Genomic DNA, 21,723 nt, shown 5'->3' with positions numbered 1-21,723 from the left:
TTCCCATTAAGCTTAAAGAGAATCCTTGAAGTGTCCCAATTATGTCCCAATAATGGGAAGTACAAATAAGAAGCAATACAGGAGCAAAAAAATCAATTCTATTCACTGACCTAGAAAGTGAATGTTTGTTGTAGCCTTTTTCTTAGTTTTAGATCTCCCCCTTTCTTCTGATGGAACTTTTATTGTTGTTGGCCTTGAAAGTATCTTTTTCGTCCTCTCATAGTATTTTCTCCCTTGCCTCCTTTGCTCAGATTTTAATTTTCTTTGGAAAGTAATATTCTGTTCATTTTTCTTCACTTGCACTCTATGTTTCTAGTTTTCATTTTCAATCTTCTCATAGTACATTCTCTATCTGCTCCCTCCTGCCCTTCCCACCTTCACCAAGTCTTGAGTGTCTCCAGCACAGCTCTAGCTCTCACAAAACAGCAGCAATCATAATAACAGCTTATAACCATTAACCAATTGAGTGTCACCTCTCTACAAGGTAGGTAATCATTTATGAACACTGCTAAGCTGCTACTGTTTGGTGCGACAGATTGTTCAGCTGTTTCTGCTATAAGTATCCCAGACAACAATAGTAAGGCTGTGAAAGCTCAGGGTTGGGATAAATAGCTACAGCAGTATGTGGGATCTATAGACATCCGCTAACACACTGCTGAGCTCTGAACTGTCCTCTTACTTCTGTTTTTATGAGCATTAAATGCGTTCAGTATTTGTACTGACAAATAGGCTGCATCTTTAAAAAAAATAAATCCACAGAAAAAAAGTCCATAGACCACCTATAGCTCTTCATGCCACACTTTGTAAAACAGCATGGAGTAATTGGTCTGCCTTCTTCATCCTGTGACCGTGATGCAGTAATAATGTAAACCAGACTGTGCTTAGGTAGGCAGAGGCTGTTGTGTCTGCTGAAGACAGCTGGTTAATGCACGAATGGTGTGATGTTACACTGGGACTGCCAACCTGAAGAAAAATGCATGGCATTTTTCCCAAAGACAGAAGGTTTATGGTTTTTAACCTAAATTAATAAAGATGCAGAACCTTAATTAAGAAACAGGTTGCTTCTGAAACGGCTAACCCACTTCAAAGTGCTGAAGCCATATACTTAATGAGGAACAAAGAGAAAACAGGGCCAAAATGTCTGTGTTGTTCTCAGCCCATTCACCTCACACATGGAAGGGTGCTCTGGTGGCATTTTAAAAATGGTAGTGGAACATCTGCCACCCAAAAGGAGAATTGGAGTGTGTGGGAGGGGACATGTCATTTATTCAAAAGCCACTGCTCTCCTTTTGAAGCAGAAGATGAGCCAGATATACGTTTGTTCTTTTTTCTCTGCCAAGTCCTGGTCATGTTCCCATTGACTCCAATTGATGCAGGATATCCCCTTTGCTCTCTTTTTTTCCTTTCCTTTTTTTTTTTCCTAGGTGGGTGGTTTCACTTCATAAATGCAGCAGGCAAGTTAAGCCTATTTCATCCTCTCATGATACGAGGTAACAGCTGCTAGCTGCAGGGGGAAGTGGTTGTAATAAGAAAAATAAGAAATTAGTCTCTTGAGAAGTGGAACAGCATTTTTAGGACCTCAACTCTCACAAAGCTCAAGTGTCCTTCTGGAAGAAACACCTCAACCCGAGTTAACTACTGTGTTCCTCAGTAAGCTCTAGTTGTCACGTTAGTGATGTATTTGATGCTTTTCATTATGTATGATTTTAAATAGCTCATTCCTGCTTCTAGCATAAAGGGGGATGGGTGGCTTTTCCCATTTAGACAGTATGGTTTAAATGATGCTTAAAAAAAAAAACAACACACCACCATTTCTTTAGGAAGACATACAAGATAGAGGTTTTGTTGATGTAATGCTAGAACACATACAGATTCATTGCTGAACACAGCTTCCAGATGTGCCAGCCACGGGTGCCATCTCTACAAGTTTTTGTGAATCCTGCTAGATGTCATTGGCAGTTTTAGGTAAACACATAGGTATTTCTGCAAATCTGGCCTTGTACTACTTTGGCAAATGCTTTTGAAAGTTGCACCCAACATTAAAAAGAGATCGATGTAGGAGATTAATCTAAATGCACAAAACACTTTCATTTTCTTTATTTTCAATCGATACTGTATGAATACAAAGTTTCTAGAAAGCTACAAAAATTCTACCACTTTATCAAGAAGGCATCAAAATGTGTCACTTTGCAAAGACATGAAAACACCTGCAGTAACCGACACAAAAATAGCATTTTTAGAGTGATGAAATAATTGCACTTAACTGTCATGGATATTAAAGTTATCACACATATGTACCGCGAAAGCTAGAATACATTTTTTTTTTTTTACAAAGCACTTTATAAAAAAATTCTCTGCACACAAAACCTATAATTTTCATATTACTATCATACTAAAGATAAATTCACTTTAAAGCCAACACTTAAAACATTTGAAACAAAAAAGGTACCAGTACCTACACACAGACAATAACAAATACAAGAATACTGTACTGCCAAGAGGTTTGACTGAAACTCCTTTTGAAAGCTTCTGCAAATATGTTAAGAAAACATTGGAGAACATTCACTTTTTTCAAAGAGCCTTCCCTCCCTGTCTAACCTAGAGGTACTTTATCATCAAAAGGCAAGTTCTACATCAAAAGTTACCAGCAGCAGTACAATATTAAAGTAACCACTGACCATATATGAATATGCTTAAGTCACAAACCCATTTTATACACATTACACAAATAAACATAAAGTGAGAATTCCATTAAGTCATTTACAAATGTGAACAAATGCACATGGCAAAACAAGACAAAACAAAACAAAACCCCAACCTGTTTTACATAAAATGTACTGAAGAATTAAAGGCTATTCAGGTTTTCAATGTTATAAAATTCTTTTGTCTTTCTTTTTCAGGCACATATTGTATTTTTTTGTCTGCAGTCATGAGCCTGAACCAAAGAGGCCCATAAAACAAAACAAAAACATATATTCTGTAAGGAGGTAACAGGGATCTGTCTCCTTTTTGTCAACTGAGTGCATTTAAGATTTAATTTACACACTAAAACTAATTACATGATCTCAGCAAGAATGACCCAAAAAGTTAAAGATGAAGATCTCCAACATGTTTCTTGTACTTTACATTATCCAGCCTTTTTTTTTTTTTTTTTTTTTTAAGGGGGCTAAGCATCTTGTTATAAGATAGGGAAATGAGATCATCCTGAGAAAGTACAAAACTGGACTCTATTGTCACATCTGCTGTTTAACTGGGTATCTGAATCAGTACGGGTCAAGTAAAGAGTAGACAAAACATTTATCAGTATCAGTATATCCAGGAAAACTGTAAGGGGAACTACTTCAGAAGCTAGTATGCCCTAGGAGTTGCAGTGGAAAAATAAATAGGTATGGATGAGTATGTCAAATGTTGTATCTGCCTTGAACTGGCCAGTTACTTACATTCAACAGTAATGTACACCCTTCATTATTTAAAATAGCCTATGTTGTGGAGGTTTTAACAGAAGAAGCTACTGCCAAACTTAGTGAGCTGTAGCTGCAGTAGAAAGAGAAAGCGAGAAACAGGCATTATATCTGCAATTCCTTCAAAATAGTGGTGCAGTACCTACATAAAATAATTTTGGAATTCAAGTAAGTACAACTACATTTGTTTGTAGCAATTTTCAACAGCCCCAAATGGTACCATTATGCTTGTTTTAATGAGACAGGGGTGTACTTTACCACAAATATGCACTAGTACAGATGAAATGTTTGGTAAAAACTGAAAATATATGCTTTACTTGTGGGGCGAAATTGACTTTGCCCTATCTCAGTCTCAGTGAATTCAACAGGATTACTTGTCTTACAGAGGTAAGTGAGATTTAGACCTTGAAGGAATAAGAAAAATAATATTTTAGAGACAGGGAAATTGAATTATCACAATATTTACCACACAGTGTCACAATATTTCTATATATAAAAAGTTAATCTTAGTTTTCATCAAATACTTTAAAAATCAAGTTAAAATTGTATTCACAACTATATAATCCCTCTGACAGCTTTTGGTTTTGCTGATATTTGTTCTAACATGTTTTTTTTTCTTAAAATCTTGCTCCTCTTCCCATTGATTTTAGTTGTAGTGTATACAGTATGGCCCCCGTTCACAGAAGGTAACAAATACAAACATATATTTTTAGGAGGAGCTACATTTTTCCTAGCATGACATCATGTGGGACAAAAACGAAACAAAACAACCTTGTGTTTTGAACAGTGCCGGCCAGAGTTTCTCTAACAGCACCTTCATCCACAATGCCCACACTTAATTCAGTGTTTAAAAACACACAATTGCATTTACCCTAGCTATTGTCTGTTTTCCATTTTCATCTCATTTTATGCATCTGACCTTCAGTATGCACAATTTTGTAAACAAAATCTTCTGTCTTAAAAAATCTTCACAGATAATGAAGTATTATTAGAGGAGAACAATAGTCTTATTTGTCCACTGTCTGAAATTCTGCAGTGTATGGATCTCATTATGCAGATAGATACATGACTGGATGAAGAGAATATAAATGTGAATCATTTTTATATCATAGGCAAATCAGTTGCTGGTTTGCTATGCTGTCAGAAATGGTAAACAGTACGTTATTCTCCAGCAGGTTGATCATTAGCAAAATTACATTGCTATAAATGGTGCTCTTTTGTGAATGGAGGCCTGTAGTTTCAACTTATTCCAATAAACCAAAGGCATTACGGTGATAACTAAATATTTTTGGTCTTTCTACAAATTGTCATTATTATGGCAGCACTTTTCTAAGCTGGAATTTCAAACCAAAGGCACTTTCATGCTAGAGTGCAGAAGAGTCACAATTAATTATTTGGTCATGAAATTTAGAAAGGCAGCATTATTAGTACAATTCACTTTTCATGGAGAACTATGAATCTGTAACCTTTCCTTTTGGTATAGACACTTAACTGCGTAGCAATGGGATTGACTTGTATTGAAGGTTCATTTAGACCAAGCAGTCAAAGAGCTTTTCTGTGGGAAAAAATATAGATATTTAAAAAAATGGAACCAATTGATAAAACAATATATGAAATTTGTGTTAAGAGGCTAAAGGTACTTCTACTATAATGCTAAGGCACTGCATATTGTAATGCTTTGGCAGCTCTCAATTAAAAGGTTCCTACAAAAAATAACAGTAACAAGATAAGTACTTCCAGCTTACAAAAGAGCTCACAGTTTACAGGCAGCCTGTTGGACTACACACCCCACACTGAACAGTTGAAGGATTAAGGCTTTTAAGAATTAACATATACAGGGTATGGATCATTTACAGAAGTGTAAAGAAAAGACAATGGAAATAGTTTCCCTAATATTACATAAGTGAACACCAATAAACATTGTGATTTTTATACCCTATAGTTATGACATATGTAGTGTGCCAGATTCTGTTAAAAAAACTGTACCTGGTTTTGCAAATTGACTTACACACTTTATACGCCTCAAAGAGTTTGCTTGTTATTAAAAAAAAATCACCAAAACCACAATTCAAACCCTAAACAAAAGACAAACTTCAGAACAAAATAAAACAAAAAAGTAGTTTTTGACTTGTAACACCAAGTGCTTAGAATAAAGGGCTACCGTTAGGCTGTTACAATGCAGTGCTTTTCCTGATGTGATTGTTAGTGTAAAAATGAGTGTTAAAAGAGACCTTACCATGGACATATTTCTCTGTTCAGTTCACAGACTATAAACTGAAAGATCATCAGCCCTAATACCCACAAGCAGATAACAACTAGACATCACAACAATCATCCACCTACTAGCGTTAGATCAGCAGCCAGATAAGGACTTTAATCAGTCTCTCTTCCCCTCATAGATGTTTGTCTTCCTCTAATGTGAGTCCTCAGCAGTGTTAAATGTGAATATGGTCTGCCGCAGGTGTACGGCAACCTGCTACCATGTCTAGGCTATATTCTAGTCTAGACAATTCAATCATGGGCAATTCTAACAGAGGGCACTAAACAAATGTAAAATAACCCAAAATTAAGTGTTTTTTTGAAGACTAGAGCACTGTTGCCTGGGAATAAATTCTAGAGTTAAATTGTGCATGGGCACATATCAGTAAATGGCAGTGAGGAGGAAGCTGTTAAATGTTAACTTCTTTGATTCAGAGCTGCAAAGTACCTTCCCAAGAACACCCTTTGCTGATACTTCATGACTGATCTTTAAGGTTGGCCAGGCGGTCCTGAGCCTTTCTGACAAATGTTTTTCATGAGAAGCCACTGTTGAACCAGCACCTGCTGAAACAACTGCTGCCTGGGCAACTGAAGGGCAGTGCTGGGTGTGCAGCAGAAGAAAAGAAACTGAACAACACTCTGGCTTAGCCAGAAAGAATGAGAATACTTATCTCACATGTGCGTACCTTGGATAATCACTCACATCCACATCTATGTTTTGAATCTTTACAGTATTAAAATATCTCCAGCTGCACTTCACTTCCTGGAGTCTTCCCTGATATATCAGAAGGATGAACACTACCACATCCAGATGCAAAAGGACATTAAACCCCATGTGGTATGTACATGTTTGCTTCATATAAGGTCTTTGCCAGTAGGAACTGGAGAGAGAACTGGGGAGAGGTGTATGAGCATCATGATAAAGAGGAAAAGGAGAAAAAAAATCTCCACTTTCCAATCTTCTTTGCCTGATGTTGGTTGTGACTTTCTAGCATCTCATAGATATTAAAGCTGTTGATCCTTTCTGATGTGTATGCATTCTTCTCTTACTTTAGTGTTTTGCTTTCAGGTTATGAATTACTCAATGCTGTTGCCATGTCCGTTGTTTCCATTCATCTGTTTTTTCAGAATTGCAAGATTTCCAATCAACTTATTAGAAAACATACCTGTCCATATAAAATATAACTGCACACACAAGACTACATATAATGCAAGTCTAAATCTTCAGTATTTACCTACTTATTGCAAAATGAGCCATCTTTTTCATTAAATAATCAAATTTTCTTATTAGTACAATACAACTTTATACTCTTAAAATACACTAGATATGTTAGGGATAAGGGATGATGTTTTCTTTCTCTGTGATACCTGTTTGAAAGTTTAATGGATTAGAAGATTAGTTTTAGTATTGAGAAAAAAATACAAAATTTGCCTAATTTTAGGACCTGTCTGTTTATTATCAGGCATTTCTTAAGGCTATGTTTTTTCATTTGGTTTCAAACAGAAAAATGTTTCATTTTAAAAAATAATTTAGTGAATTACATTTGTCCATATCTTCCACCCTAATTAGTTACAAAGATAATTCTATAAAGATTATTAACTTTGTGTACTCATTTACAGTTATAGCTAAAGATTCATTTCAATTTCACTTGAATTGTAAAACAAGTATTTTGTGTTGGAAAAAAGAATCTTACAAATGCTGTCATTTTTTCCCCATGGCAAATGCTCTGTCATACATTTTTCTATCAGAATTAAAAATAGGCCTCCACAGACAGAGGCATTAGGTTCTTAAATACAGTCTTCCCAAAGAACTGTGGTTTAGAAATTTGAAGAACACTTAAGTTTTAGAAATAATTTTTTACAACTGTACCAGAATTTCACAGCTACAATTATATATGAACACATTAAAAATGACTTCACTAAAACAGGATTTAGAAAAATGTGGGTGAAAGTTGGGCCAGAGGCACTGCCACTTAGTGTTGAGGTTTACAGTCTGTGTTTTGATAAAGAAGTGAAATGAAGTGTATATATAAATAACTGCTCAGTCCTTTACAAGCCTGTAGATATGATGCTGTGCTCCATGTTCACTGTTTGACACTTCAAATACACAAGCCATGCAGAGTAGGGTTTCTTGTGTATCCCTGTTTGTTACGACCTATGAGGGGAAGGAAAAGGTAGACAATATATTAAAAACTTGAAAACATCAGAGCCAAACAAAGGAATGACTGGTTTAATTTAGGCAATGTTTAGATGTTGCTGTTTGAAATGTCCTCTCTCTCTCTTTCTCTCTCTCCCTCCCTCCCTCTCTCTATTTCTCTGGCAATTTAAATTGACCTCCATGACTAAGCTCACACAGTGTGCTCTGGGGCAGAGCTGTGGGGCAGTTGCTCCTAAAACAGGGGCACTGAGATTCATCCCACCCAGGGTGCCACCCATGAGCCATCAGCTCAGCATTCCTCAACCTACACTAACTTCAGTAAAGGGAAATCAGTGCATCTTTGTCCCCCTGTGTTTGTCTGCCAAAAGGCAGCTGAGCTGAGTGCACCCCTCACTCATCTCCTCCACACTGCATGACCCTGAGCTCACTGCCCTACCTCTTGACTGCTTGTCATGCCATCAACCTTCAGTCCTGCCCAATTCCTACGGTGGCAGCAGCATCACATGGCTCTAAGTGCTTGGCCAGGTGACACTGCAATGCCACAGTGCAATAAGAAGGTAGCTGGATGACAGTGGCTTCGACGCTACTACGCAGACCATTCCTCATGCTTTAGGTCACCTGTTGGGTGCATCCTCACCATTACTTAATGCTTTCCTGGTCCAAGAACTAATTAATTAACACACTGACATTTGCAGTATTGTAACTGGCACGTCAGTAAGAACACATTAGATGAATGGGATGGTTCAAAGTTACTGCCTCAGGCTCTTTACAAACACCAAATAGACTTGCATTAAAAATAAGAGAAGTAAGCTGAATATCTGCGAAGTAACAGAGACGTTTGTTCATGTTCTCAGTCAGCTTTTTCTTCTCATCCTTGGCTTCCATAGTGCATGATTCCAAGACTATTAGTCTGAAGTCAATGGGATGATTTGTTTAGTAAGCACAATGACTAAGGGATTTGGAAACTGGTTCTAAATATTGCACGCTAAGCAAGCCATATAAAGCTGAGAGTATTTTAGACATGAAAAAGAGTGAGTCCATACCAATAAAATTGTAAAATTTTCCAACACGCTGTTCATCATGTATTTCTCTGGTAAATGCTTCAGCTTGTGTATGAAGTTGATCATATATTCACACATTGGAGAGCGATTTATTCTGTACACAAATCGGCCATTCTCAAACCTTGCATATTCAGTCTTAAAAAAAAATAAATATTTAGAACAAGATACTTTAAAAAGACTAAAAGCATTAATGCTGTATCTATTTTTTTCTTTGTGTAGACAGAAGAAAGAGAAAGTGGGTCTCAGCCACACAAACACCCATATTCCTCCTACCTGCTAACTCCCTGCCTGAGCTATACCGTGCCTTGCTAAAAATTCAAAGGCCATTCACTATTAAAAGTTTTACCACAACTTATTCTCTAACCTGTGAATTAAAAACTGAAAAGATAAAGATTACACAAAGTAATCTTTACACAAAGTAAAGTCCAAATCCATTAAAAATGGATTAAGCAGAAAACTTGCGATAAGCTTGATAAGATTTGACAGTACTTTTGGGACAATCAGCTGCAAAGGGAAGAACAGAAATAAATTTATATATTTGTGTATAAATATATATATGAACATAGCTAAATATTATTGCATGATTTAATATGTAATTTATTAATACAAGAATACAGGCAGAAGAAAACAGACTGATTTATATTGCAGGGGTTCACAAGGGGTTGCAGGAAGGTGCCTGTGATACTTGGACTCCAGCTGTCTAGATACCAGCTGCTCAGATGATCTCCTCAGTGGCTTTGGGGATTTCTTAGCTTTTCCTAAGCTTGGTGTAATAGGAATGATGGAAAACCTTTTATGGTCACTCTGCACTGGAACCATATTTAGTATAAGGAGGACATGAACAGTGACCAAGATATCTACTAAATGCTCAACCTGCAGCTGTAGGCTAAACTGTGCATATAAAAACTATTTTACATGTAACAGATGTGAGTGTGGGGCTTAGAACGCAGAAGACAAGTTAAAAAGCTACAGTATTGTTGTATAGTAAACCAAATACCTACCTGGCCAGTCCATATGTTTTTTCTGCTTAGAAAATAAAAGGTAAACAATAAAGGCCCTTGCATGTTAAAAAACATAGCATACCATCCATGTCTTAACATGAAATTGTTTAACATTAAATGTTTAAAAAAAAAAAAAAGATGACAAAAGGTAGCTTGTCACTGTAGCATGGTTCCAAGGCTACATGGCTGGCCAAGCATTTGGTAATGGGAGCAAAAGCAGTTTTGCTTTAGTACTTTTCTGCTGGGATGGAGGAGGCTGCACTGATGTCAGCTGCAGGTTCCCCACTGAAAGTTGCCACAGGCAGGATGGAGGAGGGGCTCTGAAGCAGTGGTTAACCTAGGATTTTATTTACTGTAGCATCATCGGCCACACAATGATATAAAATAAAAACCTCAAACACTGCTGGGAAGGAAAATACTCTTTCAGGAAGGATTAGAGGAGGGAAGGAAAAGACAGGTAAGGGTAAAGTAAAGACAGGAGAGAGGAAAGCTTAAGTGAAATCAGAAGGAACAGAAGAATCAGCCCAGCCCAGCCCAACACCCACCTCTACTTTTTCTACTACTTGCTTTCCGAAAGAGCAGACTTTGGTGGAACACGTGATTGTCATGTTTTCTGAGCTCTCATACTGACTGGTGACTCCATAAAATGCTCCTGTATCATCTTGAATGTTGCAGTTTAAGTCAGCCTGTTGGGAAAAGCAACAGATGTTGAATATTTTATTTTTCATTTGACAATATCATAGTATAACCTGCAATTACCTCACCATTTTTGATTTCAGAAATCAGGGAGTGAGAAGGATTTGATAGTGACAACAGTAGAAGCGGAAAACCTCAAAGAAAGTACTTGCATAATTGGTGATGTAAAAACCTTAGGAAGGCTACAGTTTCTTCAAACTTTAAACACAAAAGAGAACCCAGTATTTCTCTCAGCTACAGGTGGCCTTGTTGTCTGGCAGAAAGATGAAGTCCTTTTTCCTTTTTTAAAACAATGAAATCATCGCTACAAAGGAAGATGGCTGTGCAACACAGGAATTGAGCTCTAACAAACTCTGTCAGGCCATATGGCCCTGATTCAGCAAACCATTTAACTTCACTGAGCTGTATGACGCAGTTCACAGGCTTCACGTTATCAGGCTTACTGAGCCGTGTCTACTGGACCAATAAAATATTACTGAAGTATATGATTTCTTTCAGTATTTCTCCACAGTCTGAATAATGACCCAGCTGCCTTTGATATCTAGCACCAGAGACCGAGAGTTGTAGGATCAAGTGAGAAACAGCACTACCTTTAATTATTTATATCCAAAATCCAAGTCTTGTGCGCAGCATGATTAATTTGGTTACAAAGAACAGCACAGGTCACATGCTGAATCCTGCCTCCCCAGGCCTCCAGTAGCACTAAAGTCTTTCTGCCACTGTGCTCTTTGTCATCATGAAACCATTTTCACAAGCCCTCAACTTAAAAGAACACTAATATGGATGTAGGCAGAGGCTAGAGATATCTGCAGCTGGATTTGTTGATTCAGGCATTAGCTCTGCTGACATCTTTGGTGCCCAAGGAGAGAGTGGGCAGGGATTTCTTTTTATGTGGAAATAGCCAATCAGCTACTGCAGTGTAACATCTAGGAATCATCTGAGTTTTTAACCTACTCTGAGATGAGCATTTTAACAGGGAAATACACTTTCACAGCTGTTTCACTTGCAGTTCTAGCTTAACTTGTTTTTATTGCTAACATAGAAGTGTAACACAGAAGTGTTGACAAATGCCTTCTTGTCTACATGGAGACTTTATAAAAATGCAGTTTACAGATATGTTTATTTGCTAGTTATTGTGGAACAATTGTAATCCTGCCTTCACTATAGTGTAGGTCATTTGTAACTGCTATTTAATGTTTAACTGGGCAATAAGTCATTAATTCTACTTAGTGTCTACAATCCATATTTGTGGTACAACTTTCTGAGGCAATATGCTGATAATAGCAATACTGAGCTAGTTTGTGGTATGGAGAAGACATAGGTCTAATACTACTTCAGGCTGGCTTTGGTAAATTAATCAGTGGAAAAATCTCAAGAGGTTTACACACAGTAACGCAAAAAGTCTTATAGTCACGTATTTTGCATAACAGAAAGAAATCCTATTGCTATTACACCTTGCTTCTTGCACGTTTTGCATGATGTCAGCAGTTAATGTTTAACATACAGCTAAAGCAGTGTGTTCACAGTGATTTGTAAGAAATTGTTCTGAGCTAATATTAAATAAGTAATTTGCCATCACAGCTGGTTTTCAATTACATCTAAATATGAAAAACTGTAGCAGCCATCAGCCATGTCTCAGCTGCTCCACTGGAATTTCTAAAAAATAGTTATTTCTGATAAAACAATTATACCGTTTTGAATGATAACTTTTTTTTTCCTTTCAGATACAGAGAAGATATTTAATAAATTGTAAGTAAAATGCTCCTTGTGATTTCATGTTGTTGAAAGGGGTCAACTGCATAGACCTTGTATCTCAAGCTGCAATAACAACTGCTTATAGATATTAAAAAATAACTTTTTTTTTCTCGTTTTGAAGCCCACTGAAAATATATACTTGACATTTAACCTGGAAAAGTATCACATGTGGCCATCTGGCACCCTGTTGCTCACTCCCACAGTGCTTTCAACTCTTGCTGAAATCACCAGGAATCCTGTGTACACAAAAAATACAGGCTGGGGCCCTGATGTTTGAATGAGGAACACTTGAAATTATCATTCAACTGTTATGATTTACTCTTATGCAGTCACAATGCTGTTGCTATAAAGTACCCATGATTGCAAAATAGAAATGAATTACCTGTATTTGCTCTTTGATTTTATTATTATTATTATTATTATTATTATTATTATTATTATTATTATTATTATTATTATTGAGTAGCATGCAATAGAGGTGTTTCAAGGAAAGGAAGAGTTCTCCTTTTAAACAAGAGTTTTAATGTTCAACTAACTACAACATGCTGAGTGCTGAACCTCTAAGACTCCTCCAGAAAGTATGAAAATATGAAATATGAAAATCCTAAGAATTTGCAACAGTAACACTTTTGAATGAAGGCTACAGCAAAGCTTCTTTTAATAATGGAAGAATTTTCTCCAGTCTCACATACTAAAGGATCTTGTCCCTTAACCTGGGTTAAAATCTTTTCACTAGAAGATGAGTACATGAACACTAAGGAAGGACCACACATCATTGTGAAGAGAGGAATGTCACCTCAAGGAAGTAGTCTTGATCTAGAATTTGATTTTTATTTTTTTTTTCATGCTGACTACATTTATAAAAGAAGGAAAGATGATCACTTTGGTAAAATACAAAGCTTTGGTTAAATGATAAGAAATGATGGTGAAGGAGTTGTCAAGTATATTGGTATGGCTTACATAGCAAGGAGTTCATTTAAATGCACACAATATGCAAAAAGATCTCTCTCAAACTGAATAAAGCAAGTCACATTTTAAATTTGGGGGATTTTTTTTTTCCCAAAAGGTAATGATGATACCAAAAAAATAAGTTATTGGAAAAATTGTAATCTGATGTGGCTATGAGGGTTGCAGATGAAATTTTGAGCAGAAGAACAGTGATGTGTTGTTACCTCTGAATTCAGTTTAAGCAGGATCCTTACTACAATATTGACTCCAGTTTTTGTAGTCCATATTTTAGAAAAGATGTTGGAAAATTGGAAAGGGTTCAGAAAAGAGTTACAAGAATGATTTCAGGTCTGGAAAACATCCTTTGTAGTGAATGACTAATGAAACTCCATATACTTAGTTTTTCCAAGGGAAGTTTTTCCACGACTTTGTCATAGTCTACAAGTTGCTACATGGGAAAGAGTCTTTTGATAGATTAAATCTTGAAGGAAAGGACATTAAAAGACAAAAAGCTAACGCTACACAAAAGATAAATGAGAAACAAAGCAGACGTTGATATCCCTGATGGCAATGAAATGCTGGAATAATTCTGAATATGGTGAAGTCACCATTACTTAGGGTCTTTTGTAACCAACCTATTTAGGTTGTAAGTAACAGGGATGCTCACGTAGGCTTATTGCCTGGATGAAAAAATTACTTAGCGAGGCTCACTACCTATATTACAGGAGAGGTAAGACTAAATAAATATAATAATTCCAAAATCGACATCTAAGACTTCATTTTATTAACCTCAGTTAACCTTCATAATGATACCAGTGAAAAATTTGACAAGTAAAGCTTCTGGAGCACTGTGCAAGCAGCCTCTAGCGAGACTCAGCTTTGTCTCTGTTTCCTTGGTGTGCTCAGTCTGTCTCTATCTAGCTGTTCACCTGGATTTTAGACTTCGACTGCAAGACTTCCTGGACTGTAAACCATCTTTCCCTTCTGTACAGCTTCTGCCGCAGCTATGCTGTTGATCCGTGATTCCAGGAATTAGGTTTGGTGAACACTACCGTAGCTAAATGAATACCCTTTAGAATGGAAACATGATTACATATAGTGAACAAGAGTCATTTTGAATCATTTTTCAAAGAGTCATTTTCAATACTCATTAAAAGATTCGCATTTGAAGATCAATGTAATTTAGCACAAAAGGAAAACCCAACAACTTAACAAATTTTGTGGGGTTTTGTTGGGGGGTTCATTTTCAAACATAAAACTAATCTTGATTCACTTTGAAAAGCTGAACTATGCATTAGCTGAATGCATTTGGAGGGGAGAGAAAGACCCTCAGCTTTCTCGCACCCTTTCTACATGATTGTATAAGAACATGATTAATTCATGACTACAACATAGCTTGTCAAAGGGTAGCACTGAAAATATTACATATTAAGAGTACCAAGTGTTTCACATGCTGCATGGCAAAGCCCCTGCCAGTGTGCCAGAGCAAGGACTAAAACAGAGCTGTCTGCAACCAAAATAAAGAGGAAAAATATTTAAAAACAAACAAACAACAAAACCTTCCATATTCACTTCCCAAGCACGCTCAGGCTCTGTGTTAAAGGCAGGGGGCATAGGGTAGAGCGTTTGTGTAATAATAACAGCTTTGGCTAACAAACAAGCAACTCTAGCAAAAACTACTGAGAAGAATCTGAATTCTTTCTGCTGAGTAGAAGGAAAACAGCACCTATTTGAAACCGTGGGATCTGGGGAGGGCCAAAACAATTTATGTTGGCATTCAGTAGTTAACATTAAGCACATAAGGCCAATGGCATACAGGTTTTAACAACTGCTGACTGCAAGGAGGTGTGTTACTCATGACTGCATCATGCCTCCCCTCCTCCTCTCCAAAGAGTGATCAAAGAGCAGAGGTTCCAAATTGTGAAGCAATTTTTTCCAACAGGAGCATCTGGGTTGCTGGCACGTTACACTGCAGCTCAGGAATTGTGTCCAGGTCTGCCACATGGTTGGGCTTGTGATGGACAGGCCAAGCTGCTCTGGCTTCCCAGCTGCTCAGTACCTTCCACTCATTATCCAGGCTGAAGCACTAATGCCCTCGCATCAATTGGTAAAGGGGTCCTCCACGAGCATCACATGAACGCCCTGTGCTGAGAGGGTTGTGATGCAGGAAAGAAAATGGATGGCTGCTTTCTTCCACATCTAATTTGTTTTGCATACATTTGCATGTTGGCCATAGCCCCATTCACATTACAGCTCCCATTTGCGAGCTGCAGATCGTTTGCCAGTCAAAGCTGGTGAGTGTGCATGTGTGTGTCTGTGTGTGTGTGGAGGGAAATCCAAGAGTCGGGATTGTGCAATAGAACTTGCATGTAAGAACAGAAAGAAAACAAAAAGGCAGTAGCCACAATTGTGTGTGTGTAAATGAAGGGCACAAAGAATCTCTGCACCTTTTAAGACTGCTGGAGGCACATGGAGATAAATTCGGGGTGGGGAGGAGGAGACCACAGGCGCAAGCCATTTCTGAACACTGATTACATGGGTAAATTGTTTGTTCTAGTGTATCACAAAGAGAAGGAGCATTATTTTTCATGCTACAGCTGTTTTGAATAAGAATAGGAATAAACTTAACCATCCTCCTCATGTTACTTACCACTAATTATGGCATATATTTACATCTATAAAACAGTGAAATTTTGGGGGACATAATTTAATGCCCCTTTATTGTGTAGATTCCTTTATTTCCAACCCACATTTGAAATTCAAAAATGTTTAGGACTTCAAAGCATCTTTAAAAGCTTTCCCTAATTATAATATGCATTACTTTCTAAAACTCCTAGTTTGCATTGCTGATTCCTGCAAATAGAGGCATTCATTTTAAACATCAATTAATATCATCCATGCATCTTCTCAGATGAGTTTTGGCCTTTATTTTAGAGTTGCACTGGGTTGCACTAAGCATTCCTCAGTTTGGAGACTAGTTCAAGCTCCTGCAAACACACACACAAAAAAAAAAGCCAGCAGCTCAGATCAGTGGAAAGCCTGAAAGCCCAATATTAATTTGTATCAACTGCCTTTTTTTTTTTTTTCCCCTACCATTTCACTAGTTAGAAAACATCCTTCCTCCTTTTAGATGTATTTGCTGCCCATGTCTCTTTCTGTAGCTACAGAAGTCAGAGTTCAGGTGTGGCACAGAGCATGTGTCAGTGTCAAGATACACAAAATCCACAGCCACACTATGGAAAGGTGTGTCCACACCAGCACTAAGGATGCCAACAGAGGCATGGAGCCTGCTGTGTGGGTACTGAAGCTGACAGAGAAGTCAAGCAGAAACAGAATCTTGCCTCAGAACTTGCAATCAGAGCACAAAGCAAAACATGAGAGAAAAATAATTAGCTAAAACAGAAGATGAATTTAGTCTAGGCTGTATCAGACAGCTACTCATTGCTGAATTAATGTTAAAAGTGCTCTTAGTAGCAAAAAGTAGTTGCCAAGCTACGATAGACAGGGGTAAGTTACGAGGAGTCCTAGAAGTCCTAGAGCAATTCCCTTGCTGGAGTTGACGGAGATGTGTGCCCTAATAACAGCTGAGTCAAATGTCTTTATTGGAGATGTGTACCACAACTTTCATGCAAGAGAAAACAGAGAGCTGGGGGGTAGAGAGCTGGGCAGTTGGCATCTGGGGCCAAGAAGGCAAGGCCAGCAATAATGTTTTATTTTGGGATAAGGCTGGAGGTGTGATCCAGCATTGACTTTTTTACTCTTTCAAGAGTGTAAGTATAATAGTGCTAGATAATTTATGGATAGTAGCAGATAAGCATTAGAAACAGAATAAGCATTAGAAACAGCACTAGAAAGTGGTATGAGTGGAAGGTTAACCATTGAAAGAAACCAACAGAGGCAATGTGTTGATTTAGCTTTTAGATAGGCTGATGAGAAAGTCAAAGACCAGAAAACTTTGAGGGCTTTTCACAAGCCACACAAAACAGTTCAGGCACAAACTAACCAACAGGTACGTTGACCTCACTCAGATTAAGATCAGATGGCACAAATCACACCTATTTGTTTTACATAGATTGGGATTATTTTGTTAGTGACAATGTTAATGAAGCAGGATTGTGCATTCAACCTGCACCCAGACAAAGGTTTCATCTCCAGATACTCTGAAACCTTGTCTGAATTCCTTGTCAGTGTTCTAGGAGATAACTTCTACATTTATTTAAGAGCACTTATTTTGATTTTAGTTTTATACCTCTGTAATCTCCAGTTTCATATCATCGTGTCACATAAATTTCCTGTGCCATATTGTAGCTATGTTGTTGCTTGTTTAATCATTGTACTGAGTGCATAAAATGGTAAGTAAAAGCCCGTCTCTCAGGTGACGTCCTTCCCTGCACTGGTTCCTAGTGACTGCCTGGGATAAACAGAAGACGATTTACTGCACTCAAGGTACAAGACAAGGACCTGAAAATTGCTTAGCAGGGCTGTGTGGTTGGTTATGGGATAGTGTAAATAGAGAAGACTCTTCCTTTTATACCTTCTGCACAGGTAGGTAGGAGGAGGTCCCAAGTGTGGGATGAAGCATACCCACTTCCAGCACCCGGCTGTATCTCACAGGAGATACAACTGGAATGAATCATTAAACCTTTGCAAAGCTGAAGAGCTTTGCTCTGTATTCAATACCTGTAATACTTTGCAAAGTCAACTCCACAGTTGCCAAATGTCTTCTTGCAAGATCTCAGACCTTTCACTTTGTAAAAGGTGTGAACCTTTTTACCTTTATCACAAGGAGAACTGAAAGGCACATGTGCTGCTGAGAAGCCTTGAGTAGAATTACATGGGAAAGAGCAAGAAGAATATTCTTTCCAGTTACCAGAGCTAAACTACTTTCTGCCTTGGTCATCCTCAGTGCGAGTGTTCCTTTCTGGTCTTTCTGTTTCCCAGCCTTCTTTTGCACACTAGATTTCATGACAAAACAGAATATCCTTTTTGCCATCTCCAAGGACATGCCAACTTCTCTTTAAATCTGTTTACAGGCTCACCATCCCTTCTGGCATCAAACCCTCACCTTTGCTTTTACATTTCCATATGCAGCAACATCTGACTGCTTCCTGCTGTAACCTTCAACTCCTTTTACTCAGTCCCTGGTTTTCTTTGCTGAGTCCCCTTGCAGTGCTTTCCCACTGTAGTGGGTTTACGTGGCAAGGTTTTGGTAGCAGGGGGCCATAGGGGTGGTTTCTGTGAGAAAGATCTAGAAGCTGCCCCATGTTTGGGAAGGGCCCCATTGTTTTCCAGAGCTGAGCCAATAAGCGATGTTGTTTTGCGCCTCTGTGAGAGCATATTTAAGACAGAAAAAAACGCTGTGCCACACAGCAGCTGGGAGAGTGAAGGGAGTGAGGAACGGCACCAAGGTCAGTGTAGAAGGAGGGGGAGAGGTGCTCCAGGCGCCGGAGCAGAAGTCCCCTGCGGCCTGTGGTGAGGACCATGGTGAAGCAGGATGTCCCCCTGCAGCCCATGGAGTACCGCGGTGGAGCAGGGTTCCACGCTGCAGCCCGTGGAGGAGACCACGGTGGAGCAGGTGGCCCTGCACCGACGGAGGCTGCCGCCTGTGGAAGACCCCTGCCGGAGCAGATTCCGGGCCGGACCTGTAGCCCGTGGAGAGGAGGCCACGCAGGAGCAGGTGACCTGGCAGGAGCTGCTGCCCGTGGGGGAGCCAGGTTGGAGCAGTTTTCTCCTGAGGGATGGACCCCGTGGTATGGACCCATATCTGGAGCAGTTCTGGAAGAGCTGCTGCCTGTGGGAAGCCCACGCTGGATCAGTTCATCAAGGACTGCATCCCGTGGGTGGGACCCCACAGCACAGGGGATGAGAGTGACTGAGAAGGAGCGGCAGAGAAGAAGTGCTGTAGACTGACCATAACCCCCAGTCCCCCGTTCCCCTGCGCCACTCGGGGGGAGGAGGTGGAAGAGAGTGGATGGGGGGGGAGGTGCTTTTGGTTTCTTTCCTTTGTTTCTCACTTCTCTAGCTTGTTAGTAATGAGCAATAAATCTTACTATCTTCTTATGCTGCGTCTGTTTTGCCTGTTACAATAATTATTGCGTGATTTTCTTGTCCTTATCTCATCCCTTGAGCCCTTTTCACGTATTTTCTCCCCATTCCTCTTTGAGGAGGGGGAGTGAGAGAGCAGCTGTGGTGGAGCTCGGCTGCCCACTCAAGCGGAACCATGACACCCACCTGTACTTATTTACCCAACACAAATTCCTATTCCTCTTTTACTCACATTACAATCAAATTCCACCAAAACCTGGAGTGTCACTGGACACTGATTGCTAGGGTGCACTCAGTAGCTTACAGTGCTGAGCAAACTACCAATGGTTAAATGGTAATAAAGGGAGGAGACAATAAACATGATGGAAAGGAAGACACAGTTAAATACAGGGTGAGGGAGGATATTGTGAAGAAGTAAAGCAATGAACAGAACCTGGGAGAAGTTGAATGTTCATAGTAAGAGGAGGTAGTGTATGGTACAGAGGGAGTGGATACTGCTTCAGAAGTGGATACTGAATTTAAAAGAAAGGACAAACTCTGTAAGTTTAACCTGTTTTCTCATTAATAAACTGGAAGTTACTAAAAGGATCAAAAAGACTGCCAACAACCTTTGCCAGCTTTACACTGGTAATAGACTGTTTTAGAACAGTTTCTCAAGGCTTCCCAGAAAAATGGCAAGTGTCCTTTTTTTTTTTTTTTTCTTGAATAAATGTCCCATTGGGATGAAAGAAATTAAGAGAAGGACAGTGAGCTGACAGTTTGGGATCTAATTCTCATGACTAATTAGAGAGCCATTTTCTATTTTTCCTATATATATATATATATTTCTAGCTGTGTGGGCAACTGGTGTGAAGTCTATTTCTAGAGAAGCATTCATCATGACTCTTGCTGCTCCCAAACACTGCCTCTGTCACGCTCCCTCTGCTTGTGCATGCTCAAAGAGAAAGAAAATCCACTAGCCTATTTTAAGGCCATGGCTTAGGAAGGCATTCCTACCACATTTCTAATGTGTATGTCAGAAGGATGTTAGCACTGTATGTTTTTTAATCTCTAAGTTAACACAACACAAAATTGTATTAAAAGACCATTAAGTTGGAAGGCACGGTGAGATTAGGAAATGTTAGATTGAAGTTGTCTGCACATCCTGACTGCTGAACTGTATCATGATGTAGTCTTTAGCTACACAACTGCACACTCGCCCACTGAGCAACTATGCACTATTTCGCTTTATTTGCATCATTCAGTGTAGCCCAGTCTCTGTTTCCTGCACACTACTCAAAAATCTGTGCTGAACACAGAATTATTAATTTGATAAAGGTTTTCTTCATGGCGTTATCTTTTTTCTTAAGAAATGTCAGTGAGCTTCATTTTTCAATGACCACCTGAAGTGAAGGGATGGCATCATCCCCAGATTACAGCTGGGGAACTGAGGCAAGAGGGTTAAAGAGGTGCACTGCTTGTAGGATATCAAGTAAAGAAGGCTAGTACTTAAATAAAGTCATAAGCACATCACAGACATTAATGATCCAAAGAAGCTCTCTGCTGGCTTTGGACACATCTCTTTGGGCATTCAGCACAGCTGAAAATCAGTTTCCACACGGCAAAGAAGCAGAACATAAAATACATCAGTGAATGCAACACAGATCTCTGCTGTTTCTGTATCTAATGTAGTCTACAGCTTGTCATTCTCTGTGAGCTGAGAACAGGCAGGCAAGGTGAGGTTCATTTTGCCAGTGGGTTTCACAAGTACTTATTATGCAAAGTGTATTGGTGAGGGTCCTTGGTTCAAGCCCAAGAATTTCAAGGAAAGGTACTATGTGGTTATAGACACTTACCTCCAAGCTCTGTTTCTCTGCAGCCAGATTTCTTGTGCCCTTATGCTTGTCCAATTCCCAGCTCTTGCATACTTGTCTCTGTGCCTTCAGTCCTACATTCTCCCAGAGGCTTCTTATCCCAAATGCTCCCTCTTCCTACTCCCTACCTCTTTTTGACCCTATGTTCTCACCTGCCTTGGCTTCTGGTTTCTGTTGTGCTTGTTTCTAGTTCTCCACTGTGTGCTGTTTCTGGTCTCTTTGTTCAGCCAGCCCTCAAGCACTCATTCTACAGCTCCCATTCCCAATTTTAAGCCCCATGAATTTCTCAGTAGATTTCTTTCACAGTCCAGCACAGCTCCTGCTCAGTGGTTTATCTCTTCTGCATCCAGATTTGAGAAAAGAGAAACTCATTCTCAGTTCCCATATCTGGTGCCACAGAAACTTGGCAAGATGTGAAGTCTGGGATATGTACAAGTTGGACCACACAGATAAACTTTCACTGAAAACGATAAACACCAGGAAACC

At 38.9% G+C, this 21,723-nt stretch overlaps 1 protein-coding gene across 7 annotated transcripts in view; it reads right to left on the bottom strand.

The window, feature by feature from the left end:
* Positions 1 to 2,082: 2,082 nt before the first annotated feature.
* Positions 2,083 to 21,723, bottom strand: part of TEAD1 (TEA domain transcription factor 1) — a 160,509-nt gene continuing 140,868 nt past the window's right edge. For all 7 annotated transcript variants that reach the window (XM_082761491.1, XM_082761492.1, XM_082761494.1 and 4 more), the window contains 3 exons: positions 10,486 to 10,626; positions 8,922 to 9,074; positions 2,083 to 7,875 (listed from right to left, as the gene is read on the bottom strand). In XM_082761491.1, coding sequence (XP_082617617.1) covers positions 7,762 to 7,875; positions 8,922 to 9,074; positions 10,486 to 10,626 — 408 coding nt within the window. In that variant the 3' untranslated portion in view covers positions 2,083 to 7,761. The remainder of the gene's footprint in view (positions 7,876 to 8,921; positions 9,075 to 10,485; positions 10,627 to 21,723) is intronic.

This window comes from Aythya marila (genome assembly GCF_965140915.1).
Source record: "Aythya marila genome assembly, chromosome: 5".
NCBI classification, from domain to species: domain Eukaryota; kingdom Metazoa; phylum Chordata; class Aves; order Anseriformes; family Anatidae; genus Aythya; species Aythya marila.
Note: the sequence above shows the minus strand (reverse complement) of the source record. Positions and strands in the feature narration are given on the sequence as shown.